This window comes from Misgurnus anguillicaudatus, chromosome 18, assembly GCF_027580225.2.
Source record: "Misgurnus anguillicaudatus chromosome 18, ASM2758022v2, whole genome shotgun sequence".
NCBI classification, from domain to species: Eukaryota; Metazoa; Chordata; class Actinopteri; order Cypriniformes; family Cobitidae; genus Misgurnus; species Misgurnus anguillicaudatus.
The window spans coordinates 39,862,177-39,884,915 of NC_073354.2; the positions used below are offsets into that span (position 1 = coordinate 39,862,177).

Consider the following 22,739-nt stretch of genomic DNA (forward strand, 5'->3'; position numbering starts at 1 on the left):
TTAGACACAAGAAACGCAAGCAAGGTTCAACCCCAAAGTACACTTACAAATCAAGTTCACATACATGAAGGTTTCTTATGAAAACATTTTAATTATTTTTTAGATAAAATAAACGTAATACAGCCACACAACAAACGTATGAAAATATTTTAATCGTTATTTGCATGATAATTGTTTAACGCTGCCACACAAAATAAATAAAAACTATCACCACAATGCTCACCACAATGATTTCCCTTATCTCATGTATTAATCTTTTTTATTGTAACAATTTATGATTTAATGATTTCCCTTATCTTATATTTTTTATTGTAACAATTTATGATTTGCAAAAATAACTGTTGCATCTGTGTAGATTATATAAGCAATGCGCATTGTGCACGCTATACATTATGGTCAAGCATGCGCCCTTAAAATAGCATAATGAACCACGCGCAACGCGCCACTGACTTTAGACTAGCGCAATTGTTTTTTGAAACGGCAAAATAGCATAAGAGATGGTTTGCGCCGGAGCACGCCTCCTTTTTTGCGCTGAACCGCCCAGGGAGCGCAAGTTCATTCCCTAGTTTGCCGACGTGCGTCTGTGGTGGGAAAAACCCGCTGTGCGCCAGTGCAATATACGAAATGATACATGCGTCACTGACAAAGTCACTTGCGCTGAGTGCAAGATAGGGCCCCTTGAGAGAGTTCTTTGCTTTTACCCATCATGAAGGCTGCGTCCGAAAACTCTAAATTGCTGCCTTCTGAGGCAGCTTTCCAAGGCAGGAAGGCATCAAGGCATGTCCAAATTCAATGTTTGGTTTACTTCCTGTCTCCTGAGATACCTATGCGTGGACGTACATTAAGAATGTGATTGGTCGAGCCCGGTCGAGTTCGAAAAAAAATGGCGGCCAAGGACGCAACTGGACCACCAATTTAGTGTAAATAAAGCTAGATTTTCACTTTATACACCTTTTAATTGCATTTCAAGCGAGAAATTAGTATTGCAGTTTTCAAATATGTGATTAGTTATCACAAAGGCGCTCTCTGTTTGAATTTCAAACACGCTGCCTTTGAAGTGTGTCTGAAAGTCTTTCTCTGAGCTGCCTTCATGCCTCCGAAGTCATTTCCTCATGAGGCAGCGAGGCAACGAGTCACTGCCTTGAGTTTTCGTACGCAGCGGAAGTCTTTTCGGTGTGCCTCCTGGGTAATGAGAAGCCTTTATAGGTCATCAATTAGGACTAAAGCAGCTGATATCAATTAGTACTGATGGAGGAAGGGTTTCTCTCTCAAAACTGACAGATTTCAGGTGATATCCTGGCTTTCTATGCCATTTTGCACCTTGTTCTCTTCATGTGTTGAATACTTATTCCCTGTTTCATTCCACTCTATTTATTATGACTCAACTTGTCTACTTAAATGTTCTGATTTCTTTGTATGAATTCAATATTTGGCTTGATAGCTACATCTGGTAGAAATTTTGTGTGAATAGCCAACTTAGAAATCCCCTTTCAGATAAAAATGCTGATGTGTCAAATACTTATTTTCCCCGCTGTAGATGACTAATAAGAGTTCTGTACATGATAATGACATATCATGAGCCTCAAACACGATTGTTCCTACCTCATGCATGCAAAAGACTGCTGGAAATCAGACCAATCTCAACATAACACAGACTGTGACATTAAAGTCGAGATGTACACCCCAACATTAAATTAAGTACAATGTTGTTACAATGCTAAAAACAAAGTTGTGACTTTTAAGTTACCGCTATATGCTAGTTAATGCTATATGTTAGCGTTTAGGCTGAAGTTCTACTTGAGGTTACATTTACGTTTTGCCGGTCCAAACTGAAAACCCCCCCACAAAATTACCACTCGGAAACGTCCATTTCCTTTATGTAGATATCAGAGAACAATTTAACAGATTATTACAAAGCATTCTTTGGCACCTTTAAGATAATCTTAAAACACCTAAAGCCTGGGATACACTGCACGACTTTGCCATCATGAAACAATCGTCGCAATTTCTATAATCGTGGCTCTTCATCGATGGTTCTATGTTGTACAATGAGAGAGGTTCAAAGACGCTTGTTTTCCCGATCTTGCTTCCAAAGATAGCCTATAACAGTGTCAGAAATTCAGCTTGATCAACGCACACTGTTTGCTTCTACGACCTGCGTACCAGTGTTTGTTTACCACTAACGCATGCTGGTGGCGTTGCGCTAACGTGTGACGCAACCATCGAAGCTTCTGTGTCATCATCGTACAGTCTATATGTGTGTTGTACCCAAGCTTAAACAATCCATGTCGCACAGTGTGATAAGGTAATGATCTTATAGGAGTGCAAAAATCCTGCAGTGTATTAAGTGTACTTATCCGTGCTATTTTGAGACACCATGAATAGAAACTAAAATGTGCCTTTAACACACAATTTTTGTATTTAAAAAAATTATTAAGTTACCACTTGTAGTAAACTTGAACCCAAACAAAAAAAAAACAAAGTAGTCGCCTGGCGTTGGGGTTAGAGTTGGGTTTGGGTAGGGATGTCATTTTATGTAAATCTAACCCTAAACCGAAGCGACAATGGTAAGAAAATAGGACAAAACAGTTGAGTAACCAATCCGTGAGAATGCCACGGAAAAGAAAGTCCGTGGCAGGGCCACGGAAATATGCGGAGATCCGTGAGAATGCAACGGAAAAATGAGCAAAAAATTCTGTGACTATGCCACGAAAATTTGTGAGATCAGGTTGCCTGGGAACATTATCAAATTAGAAATATAATTAATTTTTCAATTGTCATGGGATAGGTTACTGGGAATACACTGAAACGTAAAGGAATAGTTTACCCAGATATGAAAATATCAAAATGTACTCATCCTCATGCTATCCCACATGTATGAGTTTTTTTATTTTATGTTAAAATGCTGTTGAGTTATCTTCTTGTATGAGGGTCAAGACCTGCATACCTCATTAAAGTAATGACTTTAGTCTGGACAATGTACAGAGTTAAAATAAATATCTTCGTTGTGAGAAGAACAGTTAAAATGTTGAGCTCATTTAGTATGTCAAATGTGTGGCACGTAGATAACGCAGAATCTGTCTGGTTCTTGTGTATCTCATGATGAAATACACATATGACGACTAGTACTAATGAGATTCAATGTTATCCACATGTTGCCATGTTCGAATTTACAATGCTAATCTGTATGTTGCCATGGATATCCGATGTAAATTATACAAGAATTTTCATATTTGGGTGAGCTATTCCTAATTCCTTTAGTCCATTACTATTTCTAGCTAATTGGTTATCCAGAGGTGTCAAGTAACGAAGTACAAATACTTCGTTACATTACTTAAGTAGATATTTTGGGTATCTATACTTTACTTGAGTAATTATTTTTCAGACGACTTTTTACTTCTACTCCTTACATTTTCACGCAATTATCTGTACTTTCTACTCCTTACATTTTAAAAATCGCCTCGTTACTTCTATTAATTTCAACTTGTTTTCTTTTTTACATTTCGGCTTGTCATCGTTAAAAAAACCTATCTTGATAAATTGCATCATCCAGATGAATCCGATTGTGGTTGGATGAGAAGTATAAACATACACCATTCCGACTCCCTATTGGTTTGTACGCAATCCCCGCCCCCCAGCTGACTGCAGATGATCAAAAGTTTGTTCGATAGCGCTGCACAGAGAAACATAAAAGAACCGCGAGAGCGATTAGAAAGCATGCGGAGCAGTTGGAGCAGTTTGCTCTCGCGATGCTTTGATATCATCCGCCATCTGTTTGTACAGTAACAGAACGCGGCATTCTGTCTTCAAATGGAAAAGTACGAAATAAAACTCGCGCATCACTTTCAGGTGAGTTCACATTCACAAGCCTGTGTAAATGTATAGCTGGCTGCTGACACCAACTCATCTGTGTGATTTAAATAGTGTAACAATACCAATTTATATCATGTAACTTCAGTTGTTCAACTTAAATGACATTGTGCTGCGTTGCGTTTTGAAGCATGGCAAAGATATCTATGCTAAAGACGTTGTTTTGTATATGCTAATAACTACCCTAAATTTTATTTGCATTAACAAAACCTACTTAGCTGAATGCTTGAGTGTTAAATCAATCAAACAAATAATCATACATACAAACTTTTGCTTTTGTTAATAGACATCAGCTGTTTTAAACCTGACTTTTAATTTACTTACAATAAAGACATTTAGTAATTCTCCAAAATTGCTTGGATTTATACTGACTAAAGTATACAAAAGTCCATTAGCTAAACAAGTACAGATGCAGAAATATAGGCTATAATATATAATTGCATATTTGTAGTTTGTGTTGCTGTCAAAATACATATATAAATGATAACAATAGCATATTTCTATTCTCACACATACTATAGTTGTGTGTGATTTTGTTGTTTTTTAACTAAAGAGGGCACCATTGTAAAAGTTTGGCCACCAGCGGCACTGCTCTGAAGATTGACTTTTTGCACCATTACAATATTTATAGGCAACTAGTCATCATATCTTCCTCTCTATAGAACACATGTTAATGCTCAGCAGTACACATATATGGTTCTTTAATGCAGTGGTTATCAAACCTTTTTTTTTTTGCGGCCTCCCTTGTGTACAGTGGATTGACATAAACATTCTAAAACTTAAAATTTGAATTAAACAAAACATATTCAATTATACAATGTATTGCTTTTGTTTATTAGCCTTATTTTTCTGAGGTTTAATTACACAGAATTTATAATAAAGTAATGTATTTCATAAAATATTATAAAACTGGGGCCCCTGGCACCATCTCACGACCCCCAGTTTGAGAACCACTGCTTTAATGTATTTGTTTGCATTGTATTGAAATGCGTTCATTTTTAATGGGCATATACCATATGTGGTTGAAACAGATAGCCTAGTGCAGGGGTAGGCAACATGGAGTGCCGATGTCCTGCAGTGTTTAGCTCCAGGTCTAATCAAGCAGACCTGAACAAACTAATAAAGGTTAAAGTCACCTGAAACTACAGGTAACCAAGGTTTTATAAGGGTTGGAGCTAATCTGCAGGACATCGACACTCCAGGACGGACATTGCATACCCCTGGCCCTAGTGCATCCCACATTTTTTAACATTAACATTTTAATAACACTATAGTTATTATGGCCTTTAGAAACATTTTTTAGAGAAGATAGGGTAGTGCCCAAAAGGCCCCTGTGGTGCGGCTTAGGCTTTTTTCTTTAATGACATTTTTTTCCTTACATTACTTTTACTTTTATACTTCAAGTAGTTTTGAAACCAGTACTTTTTCACTTTTACTTGAGTAAAAAGCTTGAGTTGATACTTCAACTTCTACAAAAGTCTTTTTAAACCCTAGTATCTATACTTCTACTTGAGTAATGAATATGAATACTTTTGACACCACTGTGGTTATCTAAATCAAGTAGGTTAAAGGAAAACTCCACTTTTTTTGAAAATGGGCTTATTTTCCAGCTCCCCTAAAGTTAAACATTTGATTTTTACCGTTTTGGAATCCATTTAGCTGATCTGCGGGTCTGGCTGAACCATTTTTAGCATAGCTTAGCATAATCCATTGAATCTGATTAAACCATTAGCATCTCGTTAAAAAATAAACAAAGAGTTTTGAAATTTTTCCTATTTAAAACTGGACTATTCGGTAGTTACATTGTGTACTAAGACCGATCCGAAAATTAAAAGTTTCGTTTTTCTAGGTCGATATGGCTAGGAACTATACTCTCATTCTGGCGTAATAATCAAGGACTTTGCTGCTGTAACATGGCTGCAGGAGGCGCAATGATATTACGCAGTGCCTGAAAATATTGAAAGTTACCAAGGGCACTATTTTCAGGCGCTGCGCAACCTCATTGCACCTTCTGCAGCCATGTTACATCAGCAAAGTCCTTGATTATTACGCCAGAATGAGAGTATAGTTTCTAGCCATATCTGCCTAGAAAATCTTTTTATTTTACTTCTTTTAATTTTCCGTCGGTCTTAGTGCACGATGTAACTACAGAAGAGTCAAGTTTTAAAGAGGAAAAAATATCGAAACTCTTTGGTTATTTGTTAGCGCGATGCTAATGGTCTATAATCAGATTCAATGGATTGTGCTAAGCTATGCTAAAAGTGCTAGCGCCAGACCCGGAGATCAGCTATATGGATTTCAAAACAATAAAAATCAAATGTTTAACTCTAGGGGAGCGGGAAAATTAGCATATTTAAAAAAAATAAAAATAAATATGGCAGCTCTAGTAATGCATCAGACCGAGATTACCATCTTTGCTTACTTAAACTGGTTTTACTAGTAGTCACATATCACAGGAAATAGATTACAAGCATCAAGATCACAATGAAACATTCAGCCTGTGTGTGTATTCAAGTGTTTATGTGTGAGACAAATGTAAGACCACCACTGAAATGTGCTTACACGCTGTTTAACGTGTTACAGACATGTTGTTGAAGAAACTCGGTTAATGTGCACGAAGTATAAAAGCAGCTGTATGCTAAAGTTTAAACTGTGTTTGAGATTGATGTGAATCACAAATTAGACAGAATCTATATAAAATGTGTGTCCTTGCTAGCTAAAGTCGTGTGATTACTGTTTATTTCAGAAAGTCATGCTACATAATGTAAAGAACATGTGAAAGTATAACCTTAATATCTTTAATATTGACCGATTCAGATCATGTCAAAGATTACTCCTCATCTGAGTTGGATTATGAGACCTGTGTCACATTTACTAGAGGTGGGTAAGAAAGTTGTATTTGTCTTGTAGAGTGACGGGGGCAGACAGAGGGGCCGTCAGGGCTGGGACATCAATCTGAGAAGACGACCCGTACAAAGAGAGACCTTTCAGGCCGGAGACCCATATCACATCAGTCGCAAAGAGAAAGAGGAGTGGCTCGCCCGCTGGAGGAAAGAGAAGGTGAGAGAGGCTGATTTTAAGAGCAATTGTGACGTAATTTTAATCAGCAGTAAATGACGTTGATTGAATGATCAATAAATGAATACAATGTTTAATAGGTTTTCAAAATGAATTAGTTTTTTTTGTTTAAAGGTATTTGAGTTGTAAAGTTGTAAATTGTAATTTTTTAAGGTGGGAGATGTTTAGTCAGACGTTTTAGATATTTGTCATTGATGCAGTACTTTTGTTTGGATTTTACTCTGTATAAAAGAGTTGAATGCACAATGTGCTTGTGTGTGTGTGTGTGTTTTTGTCCAGTGAACTGAACGGAAAGTGAACATCAGTGGAAAGTTAGGGTGGGGGTGAGGGGCGGCTTTCGCTTTAACATTGTCTGCTCCACTCACAGGCATATGTGTGTGTGTGTGTGTGTGTGTGTGTGTGTGTGTGTGTGTGTTTGTAGTAGAGTGCATGTGTGTGTGTGTGTGTGTGTGTGTGTGTGTGTGTGTATGTGTGTGTTTGTAGTAGTGTGTGGTGTTGGATGTAACTGTGTATGGACTGTAGATCAATGATACATTATACTATAGGATTTAACATCAAAATGTAAAGTCTAAGGTTAAAATGCGTGTTTTTAAGTATCCTTCTCACTTTAAATACTTTGGTGAGTTAATAAGAATAATGGTAACACTCTTGTGTAGTTTACAATTTTCACTATTAAAGGCAGGGAATCTGATTTAGAAAAATGCTAAAGGTAGCCGACTAGCACTGAAATCACGATCCCACCCTCAAGTCAAATCGCCATCCAAAGTCACGCCTCTTTCAAAACACATGAACACTCACAGATCAGATGGTCACATCTCCTGTCTCATTCACCAGTGAGAAAACTTTGCCGTACAAAATGAATAACATTACCAATATAACCAACATGAACAACTGGTTTACATCAGAATAAGTTTAAGCACACTTTCGGTTATGTAGACGTATATCGTTACGCTAATCCATAACCGAACACAAATTTCATAAGCAACACAATGTTTCATCAAAGTAGAATATCTGAATCCATCTAAATACAATCATATCACATGCCAACCTTACCAAAATAAACAGTGTAACGATCCTTTCAGACCCTTTGCCTCCTGCAGCTGTTTGTATCTCGTGGTAAAGCAGTAAAGTTACCGGTGTTAATTCGGGTTTTTGATATTTGCTGATTTTGCCAGGCAGTTTTTGCAGTTGTTGTTTAAAACAATGTCTTTCATTTGTGGCTCCTGTGCAGGTTGTCAATTCAGCAGAAAAGTTTGTTTGCCTTTGTTTACATACAGGAGATGAGCGCATGTGAACGTATGGTGATGTATGGTGTCTGCGTGAACAGGCTGCGCAGTGGCATATGCAAAAACACGTTCACAGATGAGAGGCAAAAACTGCATGCATCCAATTATTTTCTTCGGTCCGAGTTCAATGATTTGTTGAACATATTTTGGTCATACGCCTTTCACAGATGACATATATTTCTACAAATACATTTAAACAACTTAACACAGTGATTGCTATCAGGATGTGAGAAGACTTTTAACCAGCATAACTAAAAATGTTTATGGATCAAATCAGATACCCTGCCTTAAACTGGTTGGATATTAGCATTAATATTACTGAGATATTGGCTGTTTATTAATATTTAAAAAGCACATTTTGCTAAAGCTTATTCTACATCCTTAATCCTACCCAATTCCTACCAAAAACTTAAATTTTACTAAGTATTAATAAGCAGAAATTAGGACTATATTGAGGCAAAAGTAGTTAATAGTTGGTTAATAGTAAGAATTGGACCTTAAAAAGTGTGACCAGAACAATTTATTCACTTTTATATGATGTATTCAAGCCGTTTCATGCCTAACTTTGTATCATTTACTAAATGGGATTTAGTAATTAGTAATAAGCAATTAAATACTTTTTGGAGAGAGTAACTTGTAAAGTAATCTAATTACATGAATGAAGATGTAATTAGTAACTAATAATTAATTTCTTTTTTTGAGTAACTTACCAAACAATGCCCATAAGTTACACCTAAAGGATGTTGTTAGGCACAATGCAAAGTTAAAGGTCCCATTCTTTCTGTGTTTTTGAAGCTTTGATTGTGTTTACAATGCGCAATATAACATGTGTTCATGTTTTATGTGTAAAAAAAAATTCTGTATTTTCACACAATTTACTGTATAAACTGTATAGCGCTGTTTTCACTGTCCTCAGTCAAAACAGGCTGATGTCTTCCTTGTTCTATGAAGTCCATCCTATAGAAATGCGTATCGAGTTCTGATTGTGTAGTTTGTTTAGTATGTTGTGATTCGATAGCAGCTAAGCTTGCCGTTAGCTTAGCTGGCGACTGATGTATTCCTGTGGGCGGAGTTTAGTAAACAAAACAGTTTTCTGACATAAAAAAGCAGGAAATAGAGGGCTTTAGTCCAAACCGGCCATTCACTGTAGGCTTTAAAAGGAGAATTTTGTTAAAGAAAATATATCGCCTGGCAGTGAACTTTGAGCTTTGTTATTTTACAGGTTTTATTTATGCTATAATAGCAACATTACACACTAACTAGGGTTTAAAAAATGGGATCAGAAAGAATGTGACCTTTAATGCAACACTTTAAGTCGTGACTTATTTACGATACAGCACACTCTCGAGTACCTTACTGGTTTTATAAAATAATTACCACAAAATACAAATCAGTGAAAAAATATGTATCAACGCATATGTATCAACGCATCTCTCATGAAGTAAAATCACTGAAAACCTTCCTTTCGCTGGAAAAAATAGTCCTTGACTGACTGTAACCGGTAACAGATTGTTTACACATGTTTATGTTGCTAAAGGCCGAAGTGTGGTCCATTTTTATGCGTACAGTGAACATGATGCAATTTTCGTCTTCAGACTGCTGGATTTTTGAAACCCTGCGTACTTTGTACATGTAGGTTGCAAGAGAATGTAGTATGTAGCCCAGCGGATGCATTGCATTTCGTCGCAATGCGCATGCGTCGAACATCCGTGAATACGTACGAGTCAAATAAACTATACTTTGCAAGGCTGTGCGTTCGGTGCTGCGCAGTGATACACAGAATTGTTGGGTGCAGCGGTCATAGTTGTGTTTTATCATAAATAAACAGCTATTGACCAATCAGAGTCAAGTACTTGATCTAACCATTTTAAAAATAATTGAAAATTATATAACCATTTTTTAGCATATTTTCAGAGTATGCATGCGCATGTAGTAACACACAAGCACTAACATTCATGTGTCAGTCTCTCTGGTGTCTGCATCCACTACAAACTTTGACTACTCGTAACTTTAAGGAAATTGAACCATTCAGTTATTGCAAACCGTTGCCATATGCACGTTTGTGACATTTTGATCATTTCGATAAAGTGCGCTAGTCTAGTTTATAGTAGAGAGAGAGAGTGTGTGTGTGTGTGTGTGTGTGTGTGTGTGTGTGTGTGTGTGTGTGTGTGTGCAGTAGTGTGCTCGGCTACATTGAGAGGCCCTGTTTCCTGTAGAGGTGTGCGCTTTGTAAGTGTGCATTTCACAGGACACACTTAAAACCAGGACTGAGTCTCTTTTTTATGTTTTATACATGTTCTGAGCAAGCTTTCGACCAACATTCATTAAATGATTTGTAAAGGATCTCTAGATTGTCCATAAACCATCTATATACGAGTCTCTATGGTTGTGGTCAGATTAACACAGCATCTGCTTACTAAACAAATCCAGAACTGGAAGACATTCAAGTCCCACACATCTCCTTCTTCCTTCCGTGTATTAAATATTTCCAGTCATTACAGTGACTAAGGTCAGCTGTTTGCATGTGATTGTTTTCGAGTAAGTATCAATGTTCAAAGCGTGCATTTATTTTTGGCTCCAGGGCTGTGGGGGTTTCAGGGTCTGCCGTGTCCTCGGCTCACCCGGCGAGGTCTGTCTGTTTTGGGTTGGGCGGCGTGGCCGAGACTCCTCCCACCGGAGCCTCTGGATCTCATCAAAAATCTGGCATGGTGCAGTTACTCTGCTTCATGAAGACTTGATGACAAACGCGTGTGTGTGTGGAGGGAATCGTGCTCATGTGAAAAGTGATTTAGCTCGTGACAATACTGTATAGTAGAATTAATTATACTTTGTGTGTGTTTTAACGTTACATATTCAGGAAAATGTGGAAACTCTGTCTCTTTCTTTCTTTCTTTCTCTCTCTTGCTTGGTCCCATTCATTGTAGGGTCATAAATTGCGCCTTAATTGAACTTTTCCGTGTTTCCCAATGCATAGTAACCATGACAATTTCGGAATGCCTTGTAAAATCCGTTCCTTCCTCGGAAAGAAAACATCAATCATTAACAAATCTAAACACACACTCGCTCTGCTTGTATTTCACTCCCCCATGGTCTCTTTTTGCGGCAGACGCCCTCCTGGTCCTCTGCCAGTTTTTGCAAACCCTCTTTAAACCCATCAGGATGCCCAACGTGAGTCACATGACCCACAATTCACAGACAAAGACATTGACCATGTGCCCCCGCCTCTTTTTGCCAGCGTAGATGTATATTCACTGATGTGTATGTAGAGATGTTAGAGGTAAAACATGCTGACTAAAGCTGTTTGCAAGTGTGAACCAATGTGAGTGTACTGATTTTATCTACAGGACATACAGAGTTGCAGAGTTGCCGAATTGTCCTTCCTCAACTTGTGTGGATTAATTTGTGTATAGATTAACTGGTTCTTGCCGTGAATGGCGTTAAGACATAAATAAACAAAGAAACATAAAAAGTATGTAAATTAGAAGTTGAACAGACCTCAGTTGATAGTTACGTGAACAAAGTCGCCAATGAGGCCATTACTTAAAACACAAAATATGGGATTGCATTGCAACATTACGGTCTGAAATAACTAGATTCCGGTAATGACAGAGGAGTGCATTTTCAGTGTATGACGTAGCGTACGGAATATAATGGCATAGTGATGAACGCGGAAGCACAGAGAGCAAAACAAAATGCCAGTCATGAAATAGAAATCTAAAACGGGGATTTAAAAGAAAATAATTTTTTTTTCCCTGCACTTTTGTGTTCGTCACTAAGCACTATGTCTCGTATGCTACAGGCATTTCATACGCTGGAAATCTCGCGTTACCGGAAACTAGTTATTTTAGTTTGTAAAGTTTTAAATATATTTTTCTTAAAAAATTGCATCGATTGCCCTCATTAAACCCCTGGAGCCATAAGGATTACTTCTGTTTACTTCTTGATGGCTTTTTTGGTCTTTAAATCAGAAGCACCATTTATTACCATTACTGTATAAAGCTAAGGACCACCAGGACATTTTTTATAACTCTGATTGTGTCCATCTGAAAACAGATACATCATATACATTGAGGATGGATTGAGGGTGAGTAAATCATGGGGTAATTTTTATTTTTGGCAGAATTATCTCTTTAACATCCGAAGAACCTTTCTGTTTCACAAAAGTAGTGAAAAAGGTTGCTTAGATTATAAAAATGATAATGAAATTTAACTGAATGATTCTTTAAGGAACTGAAAATGTAAGTGCGTATTATTGAGCATTATGGAGCGTACACACCAAACACGAATTCAACAATTTGCACGAGTACATTACATGCAAAGTCAACGCGGGCCGAGGCGAATGACGCGAATTGGGTGGTGGGATGGCCAAGAAAACACACTATTCAATATTCAACTGAAGCGAAGAATTTGCTTGACTCAAAGTTAAATCTCGTGAGTAATTTCTAGAGCGAGAAATGCGATGCTTCGCGTTTAGTGTGTACGCAGCATTAGAGTGAAACGTATGTGTACATGTTGGTGGCACACACTGCAAAAATGACTTTCTTACTTAGTATTTTTGTCTTGTTTTCAGTAGAAATATCTAGAAATTCTTAAAGATGTATTTTCTTGATGAGCAAATGACCTAAGAAAATAAGTCTAGTTTTTATACAAAACATATCAAATTTAAGCTAATTTAAAAAATCTGCCAATGGAATAAGACATTTTTTGCTGAAATTTTCTTGAACACTGCAAAAAAATTATTTTCAAGAAAACAATTTAAGTATTTTTGTCTTGTTTTCAGAAAAATATCTACAAATTCTTAAATTAAGATGCTTTTTCTTGATGAGCAAAATGACCAAAGAAAATAAATCTAGTTTTTAGACCAAAAATATCAAATTTAAGTGATTTTGTGCATAAAAATCACTTAAAAAATCTGCCAATGGGGTAAGCAAAAAAATTTCCTAAACACTAAATTCAAGAAAAATTCGAGAAAAATGTGCTTACCCAATTGGCAGATTTTTTTGTTTGTTTTATGCACAAAATCACTTAAATTTGATATTTTTGGTCTAATAACTAGACTTATTTTCTTGGGTCGTTTTGCTCCTCAAGAAAATACATCTTGATTTAAAATTTTTTTGGTTATTTCTACTGAAAACAAGACAAAAATACTAAGTAAGAAAGTCATTTTTTGCAGTGATATTACTGAAAAAAAGACAAAAATACTAAGAAAATGTTTTTCTTGAAATCATTTTTTTGCAGTATATTAAGTAAATTCAAGAAAAAAATTCTTATTCCATTGGCTGATTTTTTTGCTTGTTTTAAGCACAAATTCACTTAAATTTGATGTTTAGTCCAAAAACTTAAATTATTTTCTTAGGTCATTTGCTCATCAAGAAAATACATTTTGATATAAAAAATGTTGGGTTATTCATTTTTTGCATTGTACCATTTTATTTGCTTTTGTGTGTGGTTGGATTTCAAAATGCAGAATTTATTCATTTTTGAATGATTTCATAACATCATACAAACACATTACAATCTCAGTCTCGTGAGGTATGAAAGACAAACATCTGCCCAATATAATTTTCTACTGAGCAGCTGTTGGTTTGTTTTCACATATTTACTGTATACGAAACCTGCATGTGCGTATATTGTATTTTTCTTTTTCAGAATGTGTCTAAACCCAATGGGTTTGTATTAAAGTGCCATCATAGAGTTTAAAGGACAGAGACTTGAGGGTCACAGTTAGGGTGAGGTCAGAGGTCATCTCCACTGGGTCACGGTCATAAAGCTCTCAGCTCTTCAAACTGTGGTCAAAAGTCAATGGCCATCAGAGAAGGGTCAGAGGACATGTGCAGGTCAGGGTGAAAGAGCTCACACGTATTTCATGTGAACAGTTTGCATGTGTAGAATCTATCAAACTCAATGAGAAATCCAGTCAAATTTACACAGAAATGTTAAATGAATATTCAATTTTACCCCCATGTCATCCAAAATGTTTGTTCAGTCGAGAAGAAATTAAGTTTTTTGAGGAAAGTTTTTGAGGAAGTTTGAGGAAGTTTTCTCCATATAGTGGACTTCAGTGGACCTCAGAAGTTTACACATTCAATGCAGCTTCAAAGGACTCTAAACGATCCCAAACGTGGCATAAGAGTCTTATCAAGCAAAACCATTTTTATTTTCGTCTAAAAAATAGTATTTTTTAACCTTAACTTCTCATGTTGCACTAGCCACGTGATGCGCCAGCGTGACCTTATGTATTACGTGATGACGTATGGGTGATTCTCACGAAATCCAGATTTAGAAGGTGTACAGCATCAGAATTTTTAAAAATCCTTTTTTTGCACTTACAAGTTTAAGGTCTGAACTTGCTATAACCATTATTTTTAGAGGATTTAAAAATGTTTCCTATAGAATTATTAGATTAGAAAAAATGATCATTACCGCAACATAAGATTACATTAAATTATACATTTACAAACTCATGTTTCGGTAATGAGAAATAAAAAGTTGTCTAGATACTATGACAAACAAAATTTCAACTTTTATCTGGAGAGAAAAAAATAAGAACTGCTTACCTGGTTGCCATCTTGAGTGTCAATAATGTCCCTTCCAATATATATATATATATATATATATATATATATATATATATATATATATATATATATATATATATATATTTTTTTTTTTGAAAATGTTAGTTCATTGAGGGCTTAAACAATGATTGAAAATTGTTGCGGAGGATGAGAAAATTGGTTTTGGACACATTTATATTCCTTATTATTGCCTTTACATTTACCAATGATCACCAAATAGCACATGTTTCTTTACTGTAAATGTTTATAGTATAACACGCAATGCAGCTTAAATTTTTTTTTTTTAAATATAAATATTTCCATGTCAAAGAACCCAAATCCAATCATGGACACGTTGCGGTAATGAACATTTTCCCCTTAAATGTGGAAAAAAAATTGGTTTGTATGATGTCATTTGAAATCATGTGCAAAATAGTACGTGAAGAGATGTTTATAACTAATGCTTCTTATTTTGATACTCTTACTTTGCATTTACATTTTTATCTAAATGTTTCACGACACCTCATAAGTCTAATTTCGTGAGAATCACTAGTATGTGAAACTACCTCTCCAGTGTTTACAAGTGTAAAAAGAGGACCGTTCGGACGTTGTTGTATGTGGAATGATACTAATAATGTCTTTGTGTCAGATTATTTTTTTAAAATGGCCCACAAGTGCGTGATTCACATATGGAACGTTGTGTAATGTTTAAAAGCTCTTTGAAGCTGCATTGAAACTTCAAACAGTTTAGGTCCACGAAAGTCCACTATATGGAGAAGAACTCCGGACTGTTTTCCTCAAAAAAATTAATTTCTTCTCGACTGAACAAAAAAAGATAAAAACATCTTGGATGACATGAAGGTGAGCAAATTATCTGGATTTTTATTTTATGAAAGTGAAGTAATCCTTTAATACGAGTAGAAGACGAAAGCATGAATATATTTGATAACTAAATATTTGACAAAGAGACACTCATGAGACTTTCAAATCATAAAATTAGTTTTTTGACAATGCGTGTGTGTAGGTCTTGTTTTAAGTGCTTAAAAATAGTATATCTAAACACAATACCAGTTGGTTCAGTAACATGAAAAATAAATTACTATCACAGACAGTTTGTTTCATACGGAGCCCCTAAGGAGCAAAAATTAAATAAAGTTTAGTTTCGCGTGCGCATGTGAAACTATCCTAAGAAAAATTTTAAATTGCGAAACCTTCATGTGCAGAATTTTTTTTAATAGTTTAGTTTACGCGATAGTTTCACGAGCGCACACGAAACTACACTTTAGATTTTTTTTACTCCAGTGTCACCTTAGGGGCTTGGTAGTTTCATTTAAAGAGTTGTCATATAAGTTTTTCACATTTACCACTTCTCTAAGATCATACTCAATGAGAAAAAAACGTGTTGGTAGAACAAATGATGCCTATTAAATCGAATGCTTTTTCCAAATGGACATGCTTTTTTTTTCACAGCGGTGGTGCGATTGCCATCATATATGGATGATAAAATCTCCTATAAGATTTTTTTGTGGAGTGTTGAGCTATAAATGAGTGTGATGTGAATTAAAGCAGGAAATAAGATTCTCTATTAAAGACTGCATTTCCCAGGGTGCACTGGGCTGTGTACCAGGGGCTGCTGGGTAACCATCAACACAACCACTGTATCGTCATGGAGACTCAACCTGGAGGAGTAAAGACAGAGTCTTTCTTAAAAATCTGCCTATTTAAGAAGCATTTTAAGGCATCGTGAAACTCCTGACACAAAGACAGTTTCGAAAGGTAGACGGCATCGTTAAATTATGCTCACATTTAGAGGCAACGTTTTGATGCTTCCTTATACCTCTTTCCTCTGTCCTCCTGTGACCCGGAAACCAATCGAGGTCGGCCATCATGTAGGGCATCTTTTAATTGCATTATACAACAAGGAGTGAGGATACACAGGTGTGTTAACTAAATCTGACGTAAGCATAAATTCTTCTCCCCCTATAACACCTTCAAACATACAGAAATGCTAGTAGTCATTATAAGTTATTGTAAATGTATAGAAAAGATGCAAATAAGAATCCCACAATGCATTGCAACTAGCTCAGCTGTGTTCATTGAAGATATTCATGAAATATTTTTTATGTTTAACAGATTGTTTTAGTGATTTACCGCCTTAAGGGTGCATGCACGCCAAGGCGTTTCCCCCGGCAGCTGGCGTATGTTTTCAATTGTTTCTAATGGAAGCGCCACGCTGAGCGTCGAGAGTTGAAAAATGTTCAACTTTAGGTAAAAAGCTCAGCTGGTCAATGTCACTTAACGTTTAAACAATTTGGTGTCAATATGCAGTAAGGCAGCTTGCCATAATGTGTGTGGATCAGCTTGTAAAGCACGATGCTTGCAACCACAAGATATTGGGTTTAAACCCACGAAATCCATGTAGTGATTAAATGGATGGTTTGCATTAAATGCATTGCTTTATTTAAGCATCTGTCAGATGCATCAATGTAAATGTTTCAATTCTGCTAAACTTGCACATTTTTAAGCACTCACCGAATTAACCATCAACACTGTCAGACTGCACATACACATGACATAATACAATAAAATGAACATTTCTTTATTAGGTTTGGCTGTAAATTTGATGGCAAATGTGAGAAACTGACCTACATTTCAGGGGCCTCATTTATCAAGCGTGCGTACGCACAGAAGTGTGCGTAAAGTGTGCGTAGGAACAGTTTTACGCAAAGTGTGGAATTTATCAAATTGCACTTATACGTAGAAATGTGTGTAAATATACGCACACCTCTGAGTATGCGTACGCAGAGCATCTAGTGGTAGAATAGCGATACTACATATAGGACCCTGTTCCAGTGAGTAAAGAAGTGTCTATTTTTTATCCACAAGCAGGTGTTAAAAATGATTAATGTCAGTATGGTTACAGCAAATAAGTATAATGATTTATTTGTGATATGTATCTGTATCTGTGAAAGCTCTACATGTGATTTGTATAAATGAAGTCTCCGACAAATGCTTGACACAGTGCAATGGCTTATCTTGCGTTATTGGAAGACTTGGCAAATAATCCATTCCGCCGGTAGCGTGTTTTCAAAGATCGCGCCAATGATGCTGATTATATATGCTGCTGTTTAAGGTGGAAAGTTGTCCTCCTCCAGTTGCACTCGTTTCACGTCGGTGTGCTGTGACGCGTTTTTTTCCCCTGATAATTTAATGTCAAACAACTTTTTTTATTTCTGAAAGTGTTCTCTCCTCATATTCAACGGAATTAAACTCACTGGTAACATGTTCCCATGTAGATTTGTTTTCTTTTGTTAGTCATTCCTCCCGCACTAAGTAAACCAATCAGGATGTGTTAGTAGGATTTAACCTCATCCACCAGTAACTCAATTTCTGTGTCTGTAAAATTCCTCTTTTACGCTCTCTTTGTCATTATTGCGATGAGGGAAAAAGCACAACCACGTGACATATAACGGGAGGTGTTGTCACCATATATGGTTCATTGGAGGCGTTTCGGAATGCAAATGACTATGAACGTGCACGAGCATGGTGCTTAAGAACAAGTGGGATTTATCATCAAGCATTACCTACTGATGTGCGTACGAACCACGTGCGCACGTTTGATAAATCCCGATTTTTTTGTACTTAGGCACATTCTAAATTTCATTCGTAGGTACAAATATAGAATATTTTCTACGCAATGTTGATAAATAAGGCCCCTGGTCTTTTGAAGTTGTTCTTACTATGTGAAAGACTCATATATTGTCCAAATTATGTTTTATTTTATATCTAATCTAATATCAGCAGTGGGTTTTTTGAGGCTTAGTTGCAGAAGTAAGACATATGTATCATTATTTTAGTATGAAAACCTTCTTGTTTTTGAAAAGTCCTGTTTGTGAGGGACTGAAATAAGTTTTGTTATTGTGCGTCTCCATTGACCCATCAAACAGAGCTGTGTTACAGGGTTTCTGTATGAATAGCTGCTCTGCGGTTGGCCGTTTAGTGAGGTTAAAGGTCTTGAAATCTTTGTAACCTTTTTGTCAAAGGTCATAAAAGAGGAACCGACAGCTGCTTAAAGCAATGAAAGTTTCACCATCTCACGCTCAGAGCTCTACAACATCTTTATGTGATGATTTAGATTACAGATGAACTAACTGGATGAAGATGTTTTTGAATGGCAAGCAAACATGTCTTCAACAGATGAATCCTTAAATCCTCGACATATTCAAAAAAACTATATAAAGAGCTCAGATGCAAAACCCTCTAAGTGTATTTGACATATTTTCTATAAATTAGCTTTTTTATCAGGCTCTTATATTTGGGTTTAGTCATTTCACTTTAACGGCAATCAAAAGTTTATTAGTAATTGAAATGCTATTTTCACAAATGTCAGTTAAGTCATTTCATTGGTATTTAACAAATGTGCCTGTCTTTTCTCCAGTTACTCTTCTCTGAATAAAGGTAAAAGATTCGGTCCGTATCCTAATATATTCAGTAAACATCCTCCAACCGTCCAAAAACTCCAGCAGCTCAACAAATAAAATCTGACGTATGCGCGCCGTCGTTCATGCAATTCTTCAGAGCACTTAGACGACTTTGCTGAAAAGTCGGCATGACGTTTAATGGATTCTGCCAATAAACCAATATTTCTGAATGGCCTTGAGCAGATTTGATAAAAGTATTGAAAGTATAATACATATAATACGTGCCGAGAGCATTCAGGTAACTCATTCCCAACCATTGACGAGTTATCTCGTCAATTAAGAGAAATAATTTGCATTAAAAACCGTGTTCGCTGTGAATTTTTATGGTAATCTGTAATACCGCGATTACCCAATTTATAAAAAAACTGAAGCAAAAAATATTTATTAATTTTACACTCTGTGTATGTTTTGATTTCTAACAAAATTCCTTCGAAAATATGCAGTGATTTCAGCTTTTTGCTAAAAATTGTGTATTTTTGAAGAAACCTACTCATATTTAAGAGTTTATAAACATAAAGAGAAAAATAAAGATATACTGTAAAAAAATTCCGTAGAAATTACAATGTTATTGCAGCTAGGTTGCCGGTAATTTACCGTACATTTAAATTTATGTTATTTACTGGCAAGAGTTTGTTCAAAGTTAAATAAATTTTAAATATTAACACATCTTTATCTTTACAGAATAAAACAGTCTCATGCAAAGCATTCTGGGAACCAAAAATCATCATCAACCTTTTTCTGTTTTTTGCTTCAGATTTTGTTTACCAGAATGTTTTGCTTGATGCTGTCTTTTTAGTTTTACTCTGTAAAGACAAAGACTTGTAAATGTTTATTGTTTATTTAACTTTGAACAAAACATTGCCAGTAAATAACATAAATTTAAATCTACGGTAAGTTACCGGCAACCCAGCTGCAATTTCTACAGATTTTTTACAGTGTATGATGAATTTTTTTCCCCGTTTTGTTTGTTTATTGTTTGTTTAAAAGCGAAGGGTCTCTTCTTTCATTTGAATATATTAGTATGTTTATATATTTTTAGAAAAAAAAATCCTGGAATGCATTTTGTGAAACTTTTGTGAAAATCACAAACGATGCTGGCAGGCAACTTTTCAAAAAAAGGCTGGCGGCGAATGAGTTAATATCTAGATCTAAGTTTCGACAGAGGGGGCGTTTGCTTGACCTGATAATAAAAACTTTATTCTTACTTTGGATGTATTCATAAAATTGTTACAATGTAAACAATACTAGATATTTGGTTATTAAATCTGCAAACATTTAAAACCCTAATTTTTAGTCTGATAGTGGCTATTGGATAATCAAATTTGTACTCATGAGATTAAAAAATAAATCAAAATAATCTGTCATGTCATCCAAAATGTTGATGTCTTTCTTTGTTCAGTCGAGAAGAAATTGTGTTTTTTGAGGAAAACATTCCAGGATTTTTCTCATTTCAATGGACTTTAATGGACCCCAACACTTAACAGTTCAAAATTGCAGTTTCAAAGGACTCTAAATGATCTCAAACGAGGCATAAGGGTCTTATCTAGCGAAACAATTGTCATTTTTTCAAGAAAAATAAAAAGTATGCACTTTTAACCACAATTTCTCGATTATCTCCGGTCCTGTGACTTGCCAGCGCGACCTCACGCAATATGTCATCACGTCAAGAGGTCACATGTAACATATATAAAATGCACATTTGCGTTTCACAATTCTAAACAATAAACTGACACAAAGACATTAATTAGTATAATTCGACATACAACAACGTCGGAACGGTCCTCTTTCTCCACACTTGTAAACACTGAGGCGTAGTTTCGCATACGTCATGCGTGACCTCTTGATGTGATGACGTAATACGTGAGGTAGCGCTGGCACATCACAGGACCGGAAATTGAGGTTTAAATGTGCATATTTTTTATTTTTCTTGCCAAAAATTACAATTGTTTCGCTAGATAAGACCCTTATGCCTCGTTTGGGATCATTTAAATAAAATAAACTTTTACTCGATTGGTCACGTGTGTGTTTTGGAACATAAATTAAACAAAATCGAGTAAAAGTTTTGCGATGTAAACAGATATTTTACATGATGGCAATCATTCTGAAGGATCTTCTCACACAGATCTTGTCCTCTTTTAGCTAATAGATCGAGAGGAAAAACCCGTAGGCTAAATTTCCAAAGTCACTTCAATTCCGAGTAGAGTCGATGGAAATTCCATCAGATACTTACTCACAAATGTGAAATGTTTTCCTAGTAGTTGTACATTATTTGATCTGGCTAACATCAAGGTTTGTGTCTTTCTGTGTCTTTAAGGAGGAGAAGTCGGACCTGGGGCACACCTTGAGTGACACCATGGATGACCAATCAGCAGCTGATTCTCAAAAAGATGAGGAGGAGCCAGCCATTAACCTTCCATCCACGGCCACACCCCAGCAGCAGCAGCACACTGACCCCGCCTCCCCGACGGTTGCCACGACGCCCGAAGCGCCTCCAGTCGCCTGTGGTAACAAAGTCATGGCGAGATCTTCAGAAATGGACCTTGAATATGAGGTAAACCTGTCTGCTGGATCACTACGACAATAAAGTTACATATTATACATTATTTTTATTTAGATAGTTTATGTGTTCGTGTGTCAGGACGGTCGTGGGTTTGGGATCGGAGAACTGGTCTGGGGAAAGTTACGAGGCTTCTCCTGGTGGCCCGGGCGGATCGTGTCGTGGTGGATGACGGGTCGCAGTCGAGCCGCTGAAGCCACCCGCTGGGTCATGTGGTTTGGAGATGGCAAATTCTCAGTGGTGAATTCTCAGTCTATACATTTATATAAAAAATTAAGAAACGTTGAACATGAACGTTATCTTCTCTCTTCTGTCAGGTGTGTGTGGAAAAGCTGTTGCCCTTGAGTACGTTTTGCACGTCATTTCATCAGCCCACCTACAACAAACAGCCCATGTACAGAAAAGCCATTTATGAAGTTTTACAGGCAAGTCACATAAACACAAACAAACAGATGGACCGTAGTATAACCATATGTTTCAATATGCAAGACTACATCTGAAACAAGTTTAATCCATACTGCTGACTGGATGTTTTCCTTTATCTTGTGCCAAGAGCTTCAACCTGTCAAATTGCATAAATGGAAATGGAGACATTTAATAATAAGACAAAAAAGAGACTATAGAGAGCTGGTTTTAAAGGGCACATGTTATGCAAAATCCACTTTTACAAGGTGTTTGGACATAAATGTGTCCATATGTAAAACACAACAACCCTACAATGAAAAAAATCAACAAGAGCACTCTCATTAGACATGCTGTTTTGATTATCTTGTTAATGTGAAGTCACAAAAACAAAGACCCGCCCACAGCCACTGACTGACTGGTTAACTTTACCCAAAGGCTTTTCTAAATGTATTTGTTAGCATGTTGTTCACAGAAATCAGATATATTTTTACCCAAAAGTGCCCTC

General features: G+C 36.3%; 1 protein-coding gene across 5 annotated transcripts in view; it reads left to right on the plus strand.

The window, feature by feature from the left end:
- Window positions 1–22,739, plus strand: part of dnmt3aa (DNA (cytosine-5-)-methyltransferase 3 alpha a) — a 76,731-nt gene that overhangs the window by 30,715 nt on the left and 23,277 nt on the right. For all 5 annotated transcript variants that reach the window (XM_073856504.1, XM_073856499.1, XM_073856501.1 and 2 more), the window contains 4 exons: window positions 6,781–6,930; window positions 21,587–21,823; window positions 21,911–22,069; window positions 22,147–22,254. In XM_073856504.1, the coding sequence (XP_073712605.1) occupies window positions 6,781–6,930; window positions 21,587–21,823; window positions 21,911–22,069; window positions 22,147–22,254 (654 nt within the window). The remainder of the gene's footprint in view (window positions 1–6,780; window positions 6,931–21,586; window positions 21,824–21,910; window positions 22,070–22,146; window positions 22,255–22,739) is intronic.